At 49.6% G+C, this 16,231-nt stretch overlaps 1 protein-coding gene across 4 annotated transcripts in view; it reads right to left on the bottom strand.

Annotated features, from left to right (window-relative positions):
* Nucleotides 1-1,882: 1,882 nt before the first annotated feature.
* Srgap3 (SLIT-ROBO Rho GTPase activating protein 3) overlaps nucleotides 1,883-16,231 on the bottom strand; it is a 232,955-nt gene continuing 218,606 nt past the window's right edge. For 3 of the 4 annotated variants that reach the window (XM_028863879.2, XM_028863881.2, XM_028863882.2), the window contains 4 exons: nucleotides 14,543-14,723; nucleotides 13,209-13,358; nucleotides 10,871-11,198; nucleotides 1,883-6,844 (listed from right to left, as the gene is read on the bottom strand). In XM_028863879.2, coding sequence (XP_028719712.1) covers nucleotides 6,431-6,844; nucleotides 10,871-11,198; nucleotides 13,209-13,358; nucleotides 14,543-14,723 — 1,073 coding nt within the window. In that variant the 3' untranslated portion in view covers nucleotides 1,883-6,430. The remainder of the gene's footprint in view (nucleotides 6,845-10,870; nucleotides 11,199-13,208; nucleotides 13,359-14,542; nucleotides 14,724-16,231) is intronic. The other variant, XM_028863883.2, reaches the window with a different exon arrangement.

The following is a 16,231-nucleotide window of genomic DNA, read 5'->3' as shown; positions in this document are numbered from 1 at the left end:
GCAACAGAAACCCTAAGACAGCATGTGAAGCACTCCACACACAGCACAAGCCTGATGGGCGTCATCACTGGTAGGTGGAAAATGTTAGTGCGTTTGATTGAGCATTGTGTAGTGTATCAGTTAGTGACTGCTGTGTAATTACCACCCTAAGATTGAGCAGGACTGAAAAACCATTGCTGTGTCTCATTACTCACAGGCCTACAGGATAAGGCAGCTCTCAGAATCTCCTGTGGGAGGCTATTCTATGCTGACATAGTCTGGATGGGGATGGCAGTACCCTTGAAACTAGGAGGTTGTCTACCCCTGCTTATAGCTGTCTATTCCCTCCTTTAGGGATGAGCTACTTTAGGGGTAAGCCTGTGGCTCAGTTCTGAGGATGGAGAATCATCAGCCTCTCCTGAGGCTGAAGAGGTGCAGGTAGTAGAGACTTTTAGCATTGAGTAGCCACTAGGCTGGGGTGGGCTAACGAGAGAAATAGCCTAAAACAATGCCCATCTCATCCTTTCCTCATCCTGAACTTGAAGACAGCTCCAGTCTGGGATTTCTAATGTGGTGCCAATTCTCTATTGCTTGAGGTTGCTAGGGTTGAGGAGTTTGTCATTCATAAATCAAAAATTATTAAACAGACCTGAGCAGGAAGTAAACACTTCAGCTACCGATCATGCGTACTTGCCGGTAAAGCAGCCGGACAGCTAAAATTTGCCCTTTGTGCAAATTTTGTGCCTCAGAGTTAGAGGCACCATTCTGTGAATTGTTGAGTCAGAATTGATTGGGGTGATTGTTTTGTGCAATCAGGCTGTGAGCAGCTTGAGAACTGGAGGATAGAAACTGGGTCTCATCCATCTGTGTCCCCAATAGCTAACTTAGGGCCAGGCACATAAAAAGATAATGGTCAGATGAAAGGCTTCTGATTTGGGGCTCCTGCATGAGCACGGTTGCTATGACAAGTAAATGGATTGTGGAATGCATATAGAAATGTTCCATAGCTGAAAATGTTCCATGCCTGGCTTAGCAGGAGGCTACCATGGAGTGTGGGATATGAGTGGGTATGGTAGGCACTGGGAATGTGGAAAAGGCCCATTCTTTTTTGCACAGAGACTGTTTCATGGAGATCCACCAGCGGGGGTGGAGCCTCAGGCCCTGAAGTCTTCCTTGACTGCAGCAGGTGGCTACAAGACACTCTCTAAGGTTCCTAGACCCAGTTTGGGGTCATGAATACATAAAGGCAGCATGAAGCACATGAAAAGCACACGGTTTGGTAAACAGATGGTTCAAATCCTTGCTCCTGGGATTCCTACGCAAACCTTGGTTAGCCAAGCCAATTAACCTCCAAGACCCTCTGCTTTACCTCTTGCAGGATTGAGTCTAATAGCATCTCCCTGCAATGGCTGTTTTGAAAATTAGATGAGGGATTTCCTGGGGGAGGTGTAATCTAGTGCTTGGGACAGAAATGACTGGTTAATGGTGCACATACATGCACACATCCACACCTACACCTATCTCAAAAGTCCAAGAGGTTGTGTTGTGTTTTTCTACAACAGAGGATAAAATTTTACATATGCCTTGATACTAGACATCAGTGCTCTGTGGCTCTGGCAATTTGTCCTTAAATGTTTAGGACACATCTTGGAATGTCAAACAGCTCCCGCTTCTCCTTGTCTTAGCTTTTCAGTGCCCAGTCCTGTTTCCAGCCGTCTTCTTAGCTCTCTACACTGGAAGCAGCAGTCAGTCTTTCTTGCAACTTTGACTTTGAGCTGAAGTATGTTTTCAGGGTGGCCGACGGAGGAAGCATGCCGTCCAAGTGAACTGGAGGGTAGGAACGCCACCCTGGGCCCTCCGCCCACAACGGTCCCGTCGCCCTTGCAAACAACCACAGACTATGTGTGAGAAAAAGTTAAGCTGTTTTATTTCACAGGATAGCTCCACATCAAACCAGCAGGCACCATCAGAATACGCAACAGAGGATCCAATCAGACACTCTATAGGACGGGCATTTGGTCATAAGGTAGAGAAATGATACCCAGAAGAGGGCCACGGTTAGCATCACATGGGGACAGGCAACCAGCAATTCCCTAGGGTGGTTTCAGTTTGTTTTTCCTGTCACAATTTGAGGGAAGAAGGAAAGCAAAGAAAACAAAATAGACCAGCCACTCTGAAGCAATCAGAAGCAAACCTATTGCCAAACCATGTAAACAGTCACACCGCCTGGAACGAGGGCCTGGGCACAGAGCTAGCCTCGACCCACTTCCGTCTCGGAAGGAAAGTGCACTCTGGCAGTTCCACTTCAAGGAACAGCTTTGTGATTTGCCTGGGACAGTTCACACAGAAAGGAGTGGTCAGCAATGGCCGTGTGGCCAGTCCCAGATGATGGGACAACAGAATCAGCGCAGGTCAACCTCAGCGCAGCCAGGAGGTCTCAGCCTGACAGTGAAGTCCCTTCTGGCAGTTCCCCTGGGCAGCTTGGAGTAGGCGGAACTCTCCACTTGGAACTCAGCCCTTCCCTCCCCGCCCAGCAGAACCTACTATCACAGCTAGAAGCACCAACCCCCTCCATCCCTTTCCGGGTTTCTCAAGAGAATGAGGCATTTGCTCTAGTGTGGAACCATCTGGAAGATGAGAAGTTAGGAAGAGAGAGGCTAAGAGGGAGGGCCATTGTGTGAGTCCTCAGGGTTTCCCATCACTTGTTTCAAATGTATGTGCCCTGGCCACTCAACGATGACCAGGTACCAGGTCACGAGATGTCCTCTGCATCCATGCCTCCTGAATCAGAGAGGGTGGCACCCAACAAGGCACTCCAGGAGACGCCAATGAAGGGAGCCCTGTGGACAGGTCTCTCTCCCACCAGCTCCTCTTTGTGTACCACAAATGTTTTAAGTGTTTATAAGGCAGATCTCTGAACTGCTGGTTCCAGCGAGTCGCCAATGGATGGCTCCATTTCCCTGTGTCTCTTCCCACTCCAATTTCGTTTCTTCACTGGACATAAACCTTTCCGTCCCTTAGGAATCAATCCATTTCCCTCCTGACCCCTGCTTTAGTGACTTCAGAGAAAAGACTCTCTGGTCTTACTCCCAAGCCCACAATTCCCTCCAGTTGTGTGCTCTGTCCGGGGTTCAAAAGGCGCTTCAAGGTGAAAAGTTAGCACTGAAAACAAGGGAAGGCGACAGTTGTTCCCAGGATCCCACAGCTCAGAGCAGCTCGATGAGGAAGAGAGGGAGGGCGGGGAGGGCGTGTGGGGTCGGAAGCTCAGCTTGTTCTCAAATTGATCGGAGAAAGGTCTTTAGTGGCAGCTGGGCCACACAGTGCCCAGGAAACTAGACCAGGAATTAATTGTCTTTGGTCAGTTTTAATTAAATGAACATCTTGCTGGTTCATTCCTAAAACAGACTAAACACCGGTTATACATAAAGACAAAAGGCTTGACCTCGGATGAGTTGGAAGTTAAGAAATCATTCTGTGAAGCCAAAATAATTTTTTTTTAAATGCCCGTTATCAACTAACTGATCAGTACAGCTTTCACTAATGGTGATGAACATTGGTAGACACCACTTCCCCTTGCACGCTTGGCTATATTGAGGACTACTAACTATGTTACTACACCCCCCACCCCAATCACTGTACAATTAGGTTTCTGGTATTTGTTTTTACATTGATCTATCTACTAGGTGCAAAGATTTGGTAAGTGGCATTGGCTATAATGTAATTGTAGCCTTCTTTTAAAAAAATTACAGTTTCACATTTTAACAGTTACTTTCCAGCATTTAACAAATACAGCAATATATAGTGGACTAAAACCAGGCAGGAGCTGGAAGGGAGATGCTCACACTCGATAGACACGGGTGGGACTGAGTTGGGGCCTGGGGGAGCTGAGACATGCAGGGGACCAGATGAAGAAGTGTGTGTGTTGGGGATGGGGGTGGACAGTGTTTTTCCATTTGTTCTGCATCAAAGCTCAGATTGGGGGTTGGAGGAGTTGGGGACTCGTCTGCCATCTGTGCATGCGCTTCCCCAAATGTGAACTCATCAGCCACTTGCCAATGGGGGAAAAAATAGATGCTTAAGGAAAACAGCTGAGGCTCTGCTCTCGGGACATTTGGGGAGAGGCAGTAAGGAAAAATGAACCAAGTCAACCCAGAGACAAATCTGCACAGCATAACTGGCATTAGGTGTGTCGGGGAAGATGTGTAAATGCCATGTTTCTCTTATCCAGTATTCAAGCAGAGAATGTTGCATTTTTGCCTGGGAGGTAAGTGGACGTCAAAATCTGGGACTAAGCCCTGGGATACCAAAGAGAAGTCTTACCTCCTGGACGCATATCAACGATAGCAGACACTTAGAAATGAGGGTTTCCGGAGCCTCACACGGCCTACTAGGCCATCTGCCATGTCTTGCCCAGGTTCCTGCCCACCCCCAGGCCTTACTCTCTTCAACTATAAAATGGAGATATCGTTATGTGCTCAAAGACAGAGGGCCCATCATAGCAAGAGTTGAGAGGGAAGGAAGGCCTCTCTCTGACAACATTCTCATTTTGTGTCCATTCTTGATCCTCCAGGCAAAGCAGAAAGCGATCCTCCCCACATCCAAGTACCAGTGACTCACTAGGTCCCTCCCTGGGGCAGAGGGCAAGTGGCTTTTTAATGGAGGACCCAAGAGATGGTGGACGCAAGCCCAATGGGAAGAAATGCCCAGGATGGCATCTCAACGTGTCTGTGGGTGACAGGAGTGCTGTGTCCAAGGGTCACACAGCTCCTGTCTGCTGTGAGCTAGGACTCAAATTCCGGGTTTTGTACTGTAAAACTCAGAGGCAGGCAGAAGGGGTGTATGTGTGTGTGTGTGTGTATGTCGGGCGGGGGGGGGCAGGGAGATCCTTGGTTTGACATGAGGGGGAAGGTAGAAATGGTCGCTTTAGGGGTAGATTTGCCTGTGATGCATTCTCCAGAAAATCTGGAGGTATCTGGAAAACGGAGCCAGCAAAAGTGCAGGTAAAATGGAACCCAAAAGAGCCATACAGAAGGCTTTCGTCCTGTTGCAGAATCACGTACCGTGTTTCTACCACCATGTTTGGTCTACATTAACTGCTTTAGAAGAAGTGGGAGAAGAGGAAAGGAAGGGAAGGGAAGGGAAGGTGAAGAGCACTTCCATTTTCATAAACTCTCGGCCCACGGTGTTTCCCAGCACAGCCCTGCTAGGACGGAGGCCAAGGGCTGACTGGGCTCCCTGCAGGTTCCAGTGGGGAAGCCCAGTGTGCTGTGGCCTAACTTGAAAAAGAAATGCTGTGACTCAACACCTCCTTGCCCATTTAGTTCCAAAGCTGACATAGCCTAATTAGTAGAAAGAGGAAGAAGAAAAACATGAAATATTTTGAGAGAAGTAAACTTCTATAGTCACCACAGATTTATCCTTACGGCAGCATGTCTGGGGTTTGAACTTCTCCATGCTACGGTTTGGGTTCTTGCGGAACTTGTTGTTGTTCTTTTTTCCCTAACCACAGGTGATGCTGTGCTATGTATGATGGGGTGTAGCCTCTCACCATCCCGTTTCTGCATACGAACCCAAGGGTCTTCACACCAACCTCCCCTGTGCCTTTCGGGGTACAGTTGACCTTGGGCCTTTGGGTGGCAGGGCAGGGTCTCTGGGGGCAGATGGAGGGTTTTCTGTGAAGGGTTCCCCACCTTTAGGAGCAGCCTGCTTGGGGGTACTGCCTGCCCACCCTTCCTTGAGGGGCAGACTGTTCTGGAAGGCCACGACTTCTGGAGACAGCTGGAGACTGTTTCTGGTTTTGTGTCTCTGCAGGTTAGTGGTATATTGCTTCGTTCGCAGTTACTGTGGGGCCTCTCAGCTCTCCCAGAGAAGTCCCTGCAAACCCCACCGAATACCAGTGGGAGATGTTTGGTGGCATGGGTCTGAGGTAAATCTAAGTTTCATAAAAAGAAAAAAAAAGGAGCGTCTATATACAGTTAGCATGTGTGTATGTCCAGCTCTCTAGTATATGTATATAGATGCATAAATATATATACACACACACCTACAGACACATACGTACACATATGCGTATATATGCACGTATTTATATACACACACATATATACGTATGTAGAGACTATCGAGAGAATAATTTTCCAGTGACAACATGAGAAGCTGGTAAGCATCTGCCTCAATCTTAGGAAACACTGTCCCTGGGGCTGATCTTGCTCCAGCATTCCTTGGCATGTCTATTTGCCCACAAGAGGTCTGTGGCATTCACATGGCTGAGTCTGAGGTGCAGCTAATGCCTGGGCCTCTGCTCTCCACAGACATACACCCTCCCAGGCTGACCTTCTAGGATCTGCCCTCCAAGGCCAGGAGATCCCTGGGAAGCAAGTGGAAGCCACCGAGGCCACCCGAGGCCATGGTGTGCTGCAGTGGGCCACGGCGGTGTCACCAGTCCTGCAGGTCACATAGTGCCAGACTTGTCCGAGGAGCTGTTGGGGAACATCTTCTCAGTAGGTGTCACGGCCGGGCTGCCCACGCCCGAGCTGCTGCTGCTGGAGGATCGGTGCTGGACCACGGGTCTGACCGGACGCATCGGGGGTGGACGCAGCTGGGCACCAGCCAGTCGAGCCGACAGGGCAGGCTTGAAGGTGGTCATCATCTCGGTGGATGAGCTGCTGCTGCGGCGCATGGCTGCGTCAGGGTCTCGGATGACAATGGTGTGCAGGGGGCTGGCAGGCTCCGAGCTGATGGGGCCTGGTGGATTCTTCAGGGGCTCCAGGGTGTCCAGCACCACATCTGGCGCCTGCTTGACAGTGTTCTGTCTCTCAAGTTCCCGCAACTCATGCAAGGCTGTGCTCATGGTCTTCTCGATGTCCTGGGGACAGAGAGGGCTCTGGTCAACACAGGTTCTTCAGAGCTGCTAGCTAGTTCAAGACTATCCAGAGGATGTTTTCTGGGAATCCCATGTCCCAGAGGGATACCAGACCCCAACGGTATCTTGTAACCAAAGCAGGGAATCGACATGAGCACCCCCCTGTACCTGTCCTGCACAAGAAGTCACCACCATAAAGGTAGGTCAGGTCGTAGCAGACAGACATTCATTCAGAAACTGACTCTGCTACTTCCTTGCTATGGAACTGCATATACCTCTCTGAGCCTGAGAATTCTCACTGGTAAATTTCAGACAGTTATAATACTTACCTCGGAGGGTTGGTGAATATATAAAACGATCAAATCCATGCATGGCACCTGGCACTCAAAAACAGTAGTAATGATCCCCATAGCAATGATTCTTAATGCTGAGCACTGATCCAAAGCTTTGAATAACTTACTGATAAGGTAGGGACGACTGTTATACTCACTTCACACATAAGGAAACTGAGGCTCAGATTAGTCAAGTACCTTGCCCAGGGTCACACAGCTAAATAACACAGTCCAAGTCAGGTGTCTGGCTCCAGAGTCTCTGCCCTTGACACTGTTTTTTGTTTGTTTGTTTTTCTTAAGAGTCATTTTAGGGGTAGAGAGATGGGTTGGTGGTTAGGAGCACTGACTGCTTTTCCAAAGGACCCAGGTTCAATTCCCAGCACCCACACAGTGGCTTTCTAACAGGCTGCACCCCCAGTCCCAGGGATCCGTCACCCTTGTCTGCGTCTGTGGGTGCTGCACACACAAGGTACACATATACATGCAGGCAAAACACCCATACATGAAATCAAATGAAAAAAAAAAGAGTCCTTCATCTTAACACATACAGATACTGAGAGACTTCGGGCTCTACCCTATAGAACTGTACATTTGTATGTCGGGTTTTAAAATGAAAAGAAATCCTTGCCCACAGGGAAATTACTACCTACAGAACATGCAGTGTGCATCCCAGAATGACAGGAAGACCACTTTCCTCTCAGCATGATGATCTAAAAAGGCTCATTTCTTGTTTAAAAAGTGGAACAAATCTGAATGGCACACAGGACATGGTTGCATCTGCAGGCTCATCAGAAAGTGATGAATACCTCAGGTGACAGATGTGAGGCTCACCAGGCCAGCCTGAGGGCCATGGACACCAAACCCAGGGCAGGGTGGGGCTAGAAAGTGGCACTGATCTAGAAGCTGGGCGAGCACCAGCCTCTCTAAACCGCACTTCATCCAGCTGACGAAAGCCCAGATTTGCTGTGAAGGTGTGGTGACGGGGAGGACATGAAGCGCTACAAACTGCCAGACAGTGGCCATCCAACTCCTCAGAGAGCAAGAGTCCTTGTTCACGGGGCTTTTAAGGGGCGGCCTCCACATCTGATCTGACCCGGAACCCGTGGGGGGGGGGGCACAACAAGGAACCTGGCTAAAAGCCTTCACTCCCAGGTGCCATGTCCAGTCTGAGCAACGTTGGCTACTAAGGGATGCTCGCTCTTCCGCGGTCTGAGGCCAGCCCGGGAAGAAAACGCATGGCTCTGGGGAGACAGATGGGACTAGAGCCTGGAAATAGAGTAGAGGCCTCTATCCATCCGAGTCTTCATCCTCTCCTTCCTGGATCTGCAGGCAGCCTCCTTCCTGCCAGACTCCAGTGTGCCCAGGGCACGTCCCCAAGCAGTCTCTTGCTCACCTCACCATCCCAGTTTATCCCATTTGCTCTGTGTCCTGCTAATGACCAACGCCAGCTCTTAGGCTTCCCTGTCATGTTTAGCCCTTTGCCCACTGTGCTGGCCGTTTTAAGAAGGGGCCTTCAGGAGTTCTTTCTCCAGAGGCTCAGTTGTGGGTGACTCTGCAGAAGGGCTCTTCTACCTGTCTACTGTGGACACACTTGCAGGGTCCCCCAGCCTCCACCACTCTTCTGGGACTTAGTCTCCTGTTGCCCTCACAATCCCCGCCCCCATTTGATCCAATCCAATGGGAACTGAAAGGTAAAAATGTCAATAACTAAAATGTAATTTTCTCATCTCCCCATCCCTGGTAGAGCGTGAATGGGAAAGACAGAAAGCTCAGAGAAAGGTGGGCTGAGGCGTTTAGGCTGTAGCCTTGCATTAGTCTGATGAGGGGTGCGTTAAGTCTGCCAGGTGAAGCCGCAGAGAGGCAGTGGGGCCTGGGACACAGCTGGGAAAGGTCTCGGTTTCCACCTCCTCCCCACTTCAGAGGACAGCATTGCACATTTCCAAAACAGCCTCTTTCCCTGGGCTTCAAATCTACTTTGTTTGAATCTAGGGTGACTCCACCTACTATTTGGGGTTCTCCACACCACCTCCCCTTTGACTCCAACCAAGTCAAGGGCTCCTCAGACATGACGCTGAGCAAGTGGGTGGCTGTCCAATGTCTTCTCGACTGTTTTCTATGACCTTCACTTTCACTTCAGTCCATGAAAAGCACTATCCAGTTAGAGCGGGCGTGGACACCGAAATCGCACGTAGTATTGCTGTGTGTATTTCCTGAGCTAGGCTAACAAAATGCTCCTCAGACAAAAACTACAGAAGTCTAGAGACGCGATATACCCTGTTCTTGTTAGAGCTCCACAATGCACAGCAAACTATTTCAAGGTTCTAAAACATCTGTAAGTATGTCTTTCTACCTGGTCAGAGTACCACAGCATAAATGATGCTCTAACTTCACTCACTCCACTGGCACCCCATAGTAGTCTCTGATGCATTAGGCACAGTGCCCCTGACTGCGTTTGACTATCCATGTAAAGGACCCTGAGGCAGCTTCAGGAAGTCCCTGCCTTGTTGTGATGGCAGTCTTTAGAAGATGTTGGGTACTAGGGTAATGGTTCTCAAGAGGGTAGCCTTCAAGGATGGAAGGCCAGGTTGGCTGTCTCCTCTACTTGGTCCATGCCAAGGTACCAACCCCAAGGACTCCCCGGAAATGGGCATCAGGATATGAAGTAAAGGCCATGTGTGGAGTTCTAGCTGGTGGTGCATTGCTTCCAGCCAGGGGATTCTCCGAGGATCTTCCCTAGAGTCTTGTAAGGACATGCGCAGAAGCTTACAAGCTCATCTCATCCCCTTCTAAATGGTATTCAAAAAGACTATCAGCACAACAGATTCTCCCAGCCTGCAGGACCTGCTAGTCCCTGTCTGTCATCCCTTCTAGTCCCTGTCTGTTATCCTTAAATGAGAGACAACATTGAGGGAGGTACATAATGGACACTTGCCCAAAATTACAGCTAGGGGAGTAAAAAGGGAAACTTTTGGGAATATGTCAAAAACAGACATGACCAGTGATGTGAACTTTCAAACAAACTGATTCTGTTCATCTGGCCAATGGAAAAAAACATCATCCAAACAGAAAACATTCTAGAAGAGCCTGGAATATTCTCCATTGTGCTTCAGCTATTTAGTCCTGCCCATCTTGGGTCTTGGGTCATACCCAAGGGAATTACTTCCAAACTGTAGACTCTCAAAATATGATATACCCTCCCCTGCTAATTAAAGACAATCGGCCCTACTGCCACTTTGGGATGGCAGTTCTCCTTAACTATAAGCTCAGGTGAGCAGGGCCAAAGTACATCAGGTCTCCACTGTACTTCACTGTGTGTGGTAAATGTCGCACAACAGATGCTCAGTCAAGATTCATCAATAAATGAATAATGGATGAAAGATAGATGGATGCATGCATGGATGGATGGATGGATGCATGCATTGGTGGATACATGGACTCAATCATAGCATCTTGTGAAGAGGCTTGCCATCACCTCAGCCCCATAATCCAGCTACCCTCTCTCCAGCCTGGACACTGGGGGGGGTCTTTCAGTCTTTATAGGAGCTCTAGCTAGTAGCATGGAAAGGAAGCCAATTCACTGTCTTGTCTGGCTCAGTCTCGAGTTCCACCAAGGCCACTGTGGTTGCCCACTCAGAAGTTCCCACCCTCTGTCCCACTGAGTCTCCACTGGCCTAACTGTCTTCTGTGGGGCCCTTACTTCTGCCAGGGCCTCAGCCTCCAGGGACTTGTGGTCCCCTAGGCTGCTGTGCCGGGTGGAGCCGCAAGTCGACCTCATGGAGAGCCCTTCTGCCAACGCCTTCTTGTCAGGGTAGTTGATGCTGCCAGCGCTCCCGAATGTCGCCATCCTCCTCTTCTCAGGGCTCTCAATCCGTCCCCGGCTGAGTGGGATTTTGTGGGGGCTGCTGGGGCAGGCAGCAGCTCGGGGTGGCGTGTCTATGCTGGGACCCAAGCCCCGGGGTGGGCTGTGTGTGTCGCCCCCGCTTCGGCGCCTGGGGATGGCCGCTCCGTCAGACCGTAGTCGCACTCTGCAAAGGAGCCAGGGGCAGGAAGCATGGGGCAGAAGTCAACCCTAGCCAGGCTCAGAACGGGCCAGCCAACCCCCACACCGTAGCCACACGCTAATCTAGAGGAGCCGGCACAGTGAAGCCTCATTCAGCCAGACTGTACAACTGTGGCGATGAAAGGGCCAGCTCAGACCTGTGACACCTTCCCTACAGGGGAAGGGTAACTTGGCCCAGGGAGGAGGGGCTGAGAGTGGGCGCCAGGCTGGCTGCACTGCTAACCAAATTCTAAGTCAGGTCCCGGCAGGAAGATTCCAAACTGGAAACGCTGTGGCTAGCTGTGGTCATACATAAAGGGTGACGCCTTTCAGGCTCTAGCTGGTTTGTAACACTGAGGCTTGACTGTACCAAGAGGCCACAGGAAGCACAGGAAGCACCCCTGGGAACGAAATACCTGCTCGCCATTGTCACCCACCAACCTCCCTAGAGCAGGGCTGTCTCTACGGCTTTCCCAGATCTCGGAAAACAAGTCACTGAAGGGTGAATGCCCCTGCGCCTTATGTCTGTGGGTACCTTGTCCACCTCCGGGGCTCTGCTGGTGTAAAAGGGTATGAGCTGCTTATCAGCTTGTCTGCCACAAGCTTTTCTGTATTCTCCCCACATCCATTCTGCGAATCTGCTACATTGATGGACTATCCCTCACCTGCCCAAATTTAAGTGGGTTTAACAATAACTTAAAGACTGCTGTGTCCTATGGAGGTCACCCAAGGTACAGAGGCCTCCGTGAGGGTAGGGAGGGCTGGATGGGGATGAGGGTAGGGAGGGACAGTGGCTGGGAATGGACCAGTTCCATGGGCCTGGCGGCAATTCAAAGCCTCTGCCCCAGCAAAGCTAAGCAAGCCTGTGGGTGCCCCAGTAGGATCAAAGCATAGGCATTGGGGAGGAAGAGGCTTTAAGAAAGAAAAGAACAAGGTTAAGAGAGGGAGGAAGGGGAGGAAGAGAGAGGCAGGAGATGATATGGTCCCCCTAGGAGCTGGGGACCACACCATTCTCCTCTACGGAGCCAGCCTTCGACTTCCCCACCCCTGGATTCTATAATCTTGCAGTGTCCAAAGCTGACTTGAGTAGACGTCACTAAAAAGAGGCTTCAGGACCTCAACTAAAATAAATTCTTAAGTATACCCGGTGTATGCTGCCACAAGCATCTCTTGCTCCCTCTGCAAAGCCTGGGTTGATCACAAGACCCTTCAGGCTGCAGTGGGGGGGTGGGGGTAGGCGGGACAGACTTTGACCATCTAAGAGGACAAGGGGTTGGGGGTGGGGTGGGAAGCAGAGCGAGACTGTTAGCTTTTTCTCTCTTCCCGTTCCCAGGATGACTTGCACAGCCCCTTGCTGGTCACGGGTAATGTGACACAGCCCAGCCTCAGGGAAGAGACCGGCATATCTGTTCCTACCACACAGGGAGGTGGGGTCGGGTACTGACTTCCACAGAGGAAGGTGTGAACTCCGTTTAAGTGGTGTGCTTCGGGGATGGGGGACTGTGGGAGCTTCACATTTTAAAAAGATGGTGTAACAACAGAAAGCTGGCAGGAGGCACAGGAGCTGGAGAGAAGGAAAAGCACCCACCAACTTTCCTCCTATGTGTGTGTCTCTCTCGTCATTATTATATTAAAATTCTAAGACAGTCTTTCTGTGTAGCCCAGGCTGGCCTACGATTATTATTTAAAAAATAAGAAGCTCTTTGATGCCAGCATACGTCTTCCTCTTCCTTCTTTCACACTCCCCTACTCAAAGCTGGGTCGTCGGTTCACACCTGGAATCCTTGGGTCATTCCCCTAACCCACCCAGCTATACTCAGGGTCACGGCGTGTAGAATCCAGGGGCTGTAAGAGTCTCCTTCTCCCCTTTCTGCTCTCTTGCTTCTCCCAATTCACACACACACACACACACACACACACACACACACACACACACACACACATACACACACACAAACGGGGCACTAGGGGGACAAAATGAACCCGCATTTCCTACCGGCCCATCACCCCCCCAAAGCCGTAATCAGAGATGTGCTCTGTGGGGGACTGGAGGTCATTCTTGGAGGAGGCCTTGTCATCCAGCAGTGGCCCACTGCTGGCCTCACTGTCAGCCTTTTGGCTCAGGCTGTCGGAGAAGGCATCGTCCCTGGAGAGAAGAGAGACATGAATTGGAGGTGGTCCCTGTCCTCTGGGGGAAGGCCCAGGATGCCCAGAGCTCCTCCAAACCTGTCTGCACACACCTATGACTATCTATACCAGCAGCCCAGGCCGAGCACCTCCCCTCCATACATGCCTTCCACGATGCTCCAATAGCCAGGCTCTCTAGTGGGTGGCTCCCTTGTATTCCACCCCATTCCACTGTTTCTTTCCCCTTTACAGCTTGTTTTCTCTCCTAGACCATCTCAATGATGGAGACAGGGTAGAGAAATGGGTGTTAAGAGTCTGCAAGCTGAGCACAGGGTGCTGAGTGCTGAGTCTCCTAGCACAGGATGCTGTATGCTGAGTTTCCTATGGCTCCATGCTCAGAGCCAAGCAAGGGTGGAAAGAGCTACCTCCATCCCTTACCTCCCTGTCTGGGGTGCAGGGTACTTGTGAGGAGGCCCTCTATTACAGCACCCCCTTTCTCATTCACTTGGTCTCAGCCTTTGCTCAAGCTCAGAACTTTCTCCCCTGCCTCACAACATAGGCTTAGGGTTCCCTTCCTTTGGAGTTTAGCTCCACGGCTACTTCCAGGACAGGTCAACTCCCCTGAGCCAATCCAAGCCAGAAGGCAATGAGAGCCCAGAAAGAACCTCACACAAAGTGCTGACTTCTTGAACTTTCTGACAGTGCTGGATATTTGGGATATGTGGTGTTTAAAACTCTTTAAATCATTAAAAATGACATCTGTTTAAAAGTTTAAAAGAAAATGGGATGTTTGTGTTTCTCCATCCCCTGAGAAGGTCACATCTGGAATGGAGGGCTGTGGGCTTAAGGGGTGGTGAGCTGGTCACTCACTCCAGGGAAAGGTCAGGATAGTGAGGGATATGAAAAGACTATGGGATGCTAGTCAGTGCCCTGGTTGTGACTCATAGGTCTGGATGGTGGCCCCAGACCCAATACTATCTCTGTATCATCTGAAGCATGAGCAATGTGCATATTTCTTCTGTGGATTTCCACTTAAAGAAAGTTAGAAAAAGAAACCCCATTCTTAGAGATCATCAAGATTTGATATTCATCCCAGGAGAACAAACTGCCAGCATACAACCCAGTATTCCCCTTCTACTGCCCATTTCAGACATCACTAATCTATTACCTCATTCTTCACAGAAGGCCCCAGTTCTCACTCACATGTCCTGTACAACTATGTACTGATGAGGGATGAGTCCATCCACACCATTGTGACGGCCCTCCCACCAGTCCTCTGAGGCACGGTGGTACAGGAGCAATGAGGCCCCTTTTTTGAAGGACAGCTCACGAGGGGACCGCCCCACATAGTCAAACTTGGCGATGGCCTCGATCTGCTCCACTTCTGAAAGGAAATAAAGAGAAAGAGCATCTGTGAGGTCAGAGGGGTGTCCCAAGACTCAGACAGCCTGGGCTTCAGTGAGGAAAATGGGCGGCAGATGTGATGAGCACAGTGGGCTGGGACTTGGGACCCCAGCACCCTAGGTTTAGACTCCTCTCTGCTGTTCAGTCTTATGCAATCTATGTAACTTCTCAGAATGTCCAGTGAGTACCAGGCTCAGTGGCGTAGACCTGGAATCTCACTATTCTGGAGCCCAGGGCAAGAAGACTGAGTTTGTAACCAGCCTGGGCTATATAGGCTATATAGTGATAACCTATCTCATAAAAAAATTAAATAAACGAACAAATACAAAAATTCCACAGGGAGCAGGCATGCCAGTTCCTTGTTTTCCATTGCATGATTATTGAAACTAGTTTGGCTAGGTGTGGTCATGCATACCTATAATCCAAGCACTTGGGAAGTGGAGGCAGGATAACGGGAGGTGGAGGCCAGCCTGAGCTACATGGACCCCATATCAAATGTGTGTGCATCTGTTTGAAGAAATTCATTTTCCTTCTATGCCTCAGCATACATTCTACCCCACTTTCCCATGAGCCCTTTTCTCTCTTGTCCGCTTACACGTAAGCATCACGCACTGCCTGCAGGGCTAGATTCTCACCTCTGTTCACTCATGATACTTTCAGTGGCTCTTCATCTTCCAAATGGTGAATGGAAATAAGGACACAGCACAATCAAAACTCATGGGGGCAGCTACTGCTTAGGTGGAAATTTAGAGTTGCAAATAGCACTGACTGTGCTAAGAAAAATCCTAAATCAATAACCTCCACCTTCACCTTAAAAAGCAGGAAGTGCAGGAGCTGGAGAGATGGCTTGGTGGTTAAAGAGCAGGCTGCTCTTCCAGAGGACCTGGGTTTGATTCCCAGCGCCTACAACTCAGCTCAGCTTCCAGAGGATCTAATGCCCTCTTCTGGAATGTGCACACGGCACACAAGCACACAGGAAGACAAAACCTCATATCCATAAAATATATATAAACTATAAAGAATGTAAAGACATTAGAAGTGCAAACTGAAGCTAAAGCAAGCAGAGGGGGGAGTCTTACAGATTAAAGGAGAATTAAATGAGATAGAGACTAGGGAAAAAGAAGAGGGCCAAGCTGCTTCTTTGAAAAAGATCAAGGAAGTTAACAAACAATTGGCTGAATAAACTAAGATAGAAAAATCACATTAATAAAATGCAAAATCAGAAATGGAAAAGGAACATTAAGGTCATTAGTTTGGAGGAAAAGGGGGTATCATAAAGAAATATTATCAACAATTATATGTCAACAAATTAGATAAGTTGGACGAAATGGGCACATTCCTAAAAACGTAGACTACTGAAACTGACTTGAGAAACAGAATATCTGGGGCCAGTGGGATGGCTTGTCGCCAAGCCCCACGATGTGTTTGATCCCTGAGTCCTTTACGGTAGAAGGAGAGAACTGACTCCTACATGTTGTCCTCCAACCT

This window comes from Peromyscus leucopus, chromosome 3 (assembly GCF_004664715.2).
Source record: "Peromyscus leucopus breed LL Stock chromosome 3, UCI_PerLeu_2.1, whole genome shotgun sequence".
In the NCBI taxonomy this organism is placed as follows: Eukaryota; Metazoa; Chordata; class Mammalia; order Rodentia; family Cricetidae; genus Peromyscus; species Peromyscus leucopus.
Note: the sequence above shows the minus strand (reverse complement) of the source record. Positions and strands in the feature narration are given on the sequence as shown.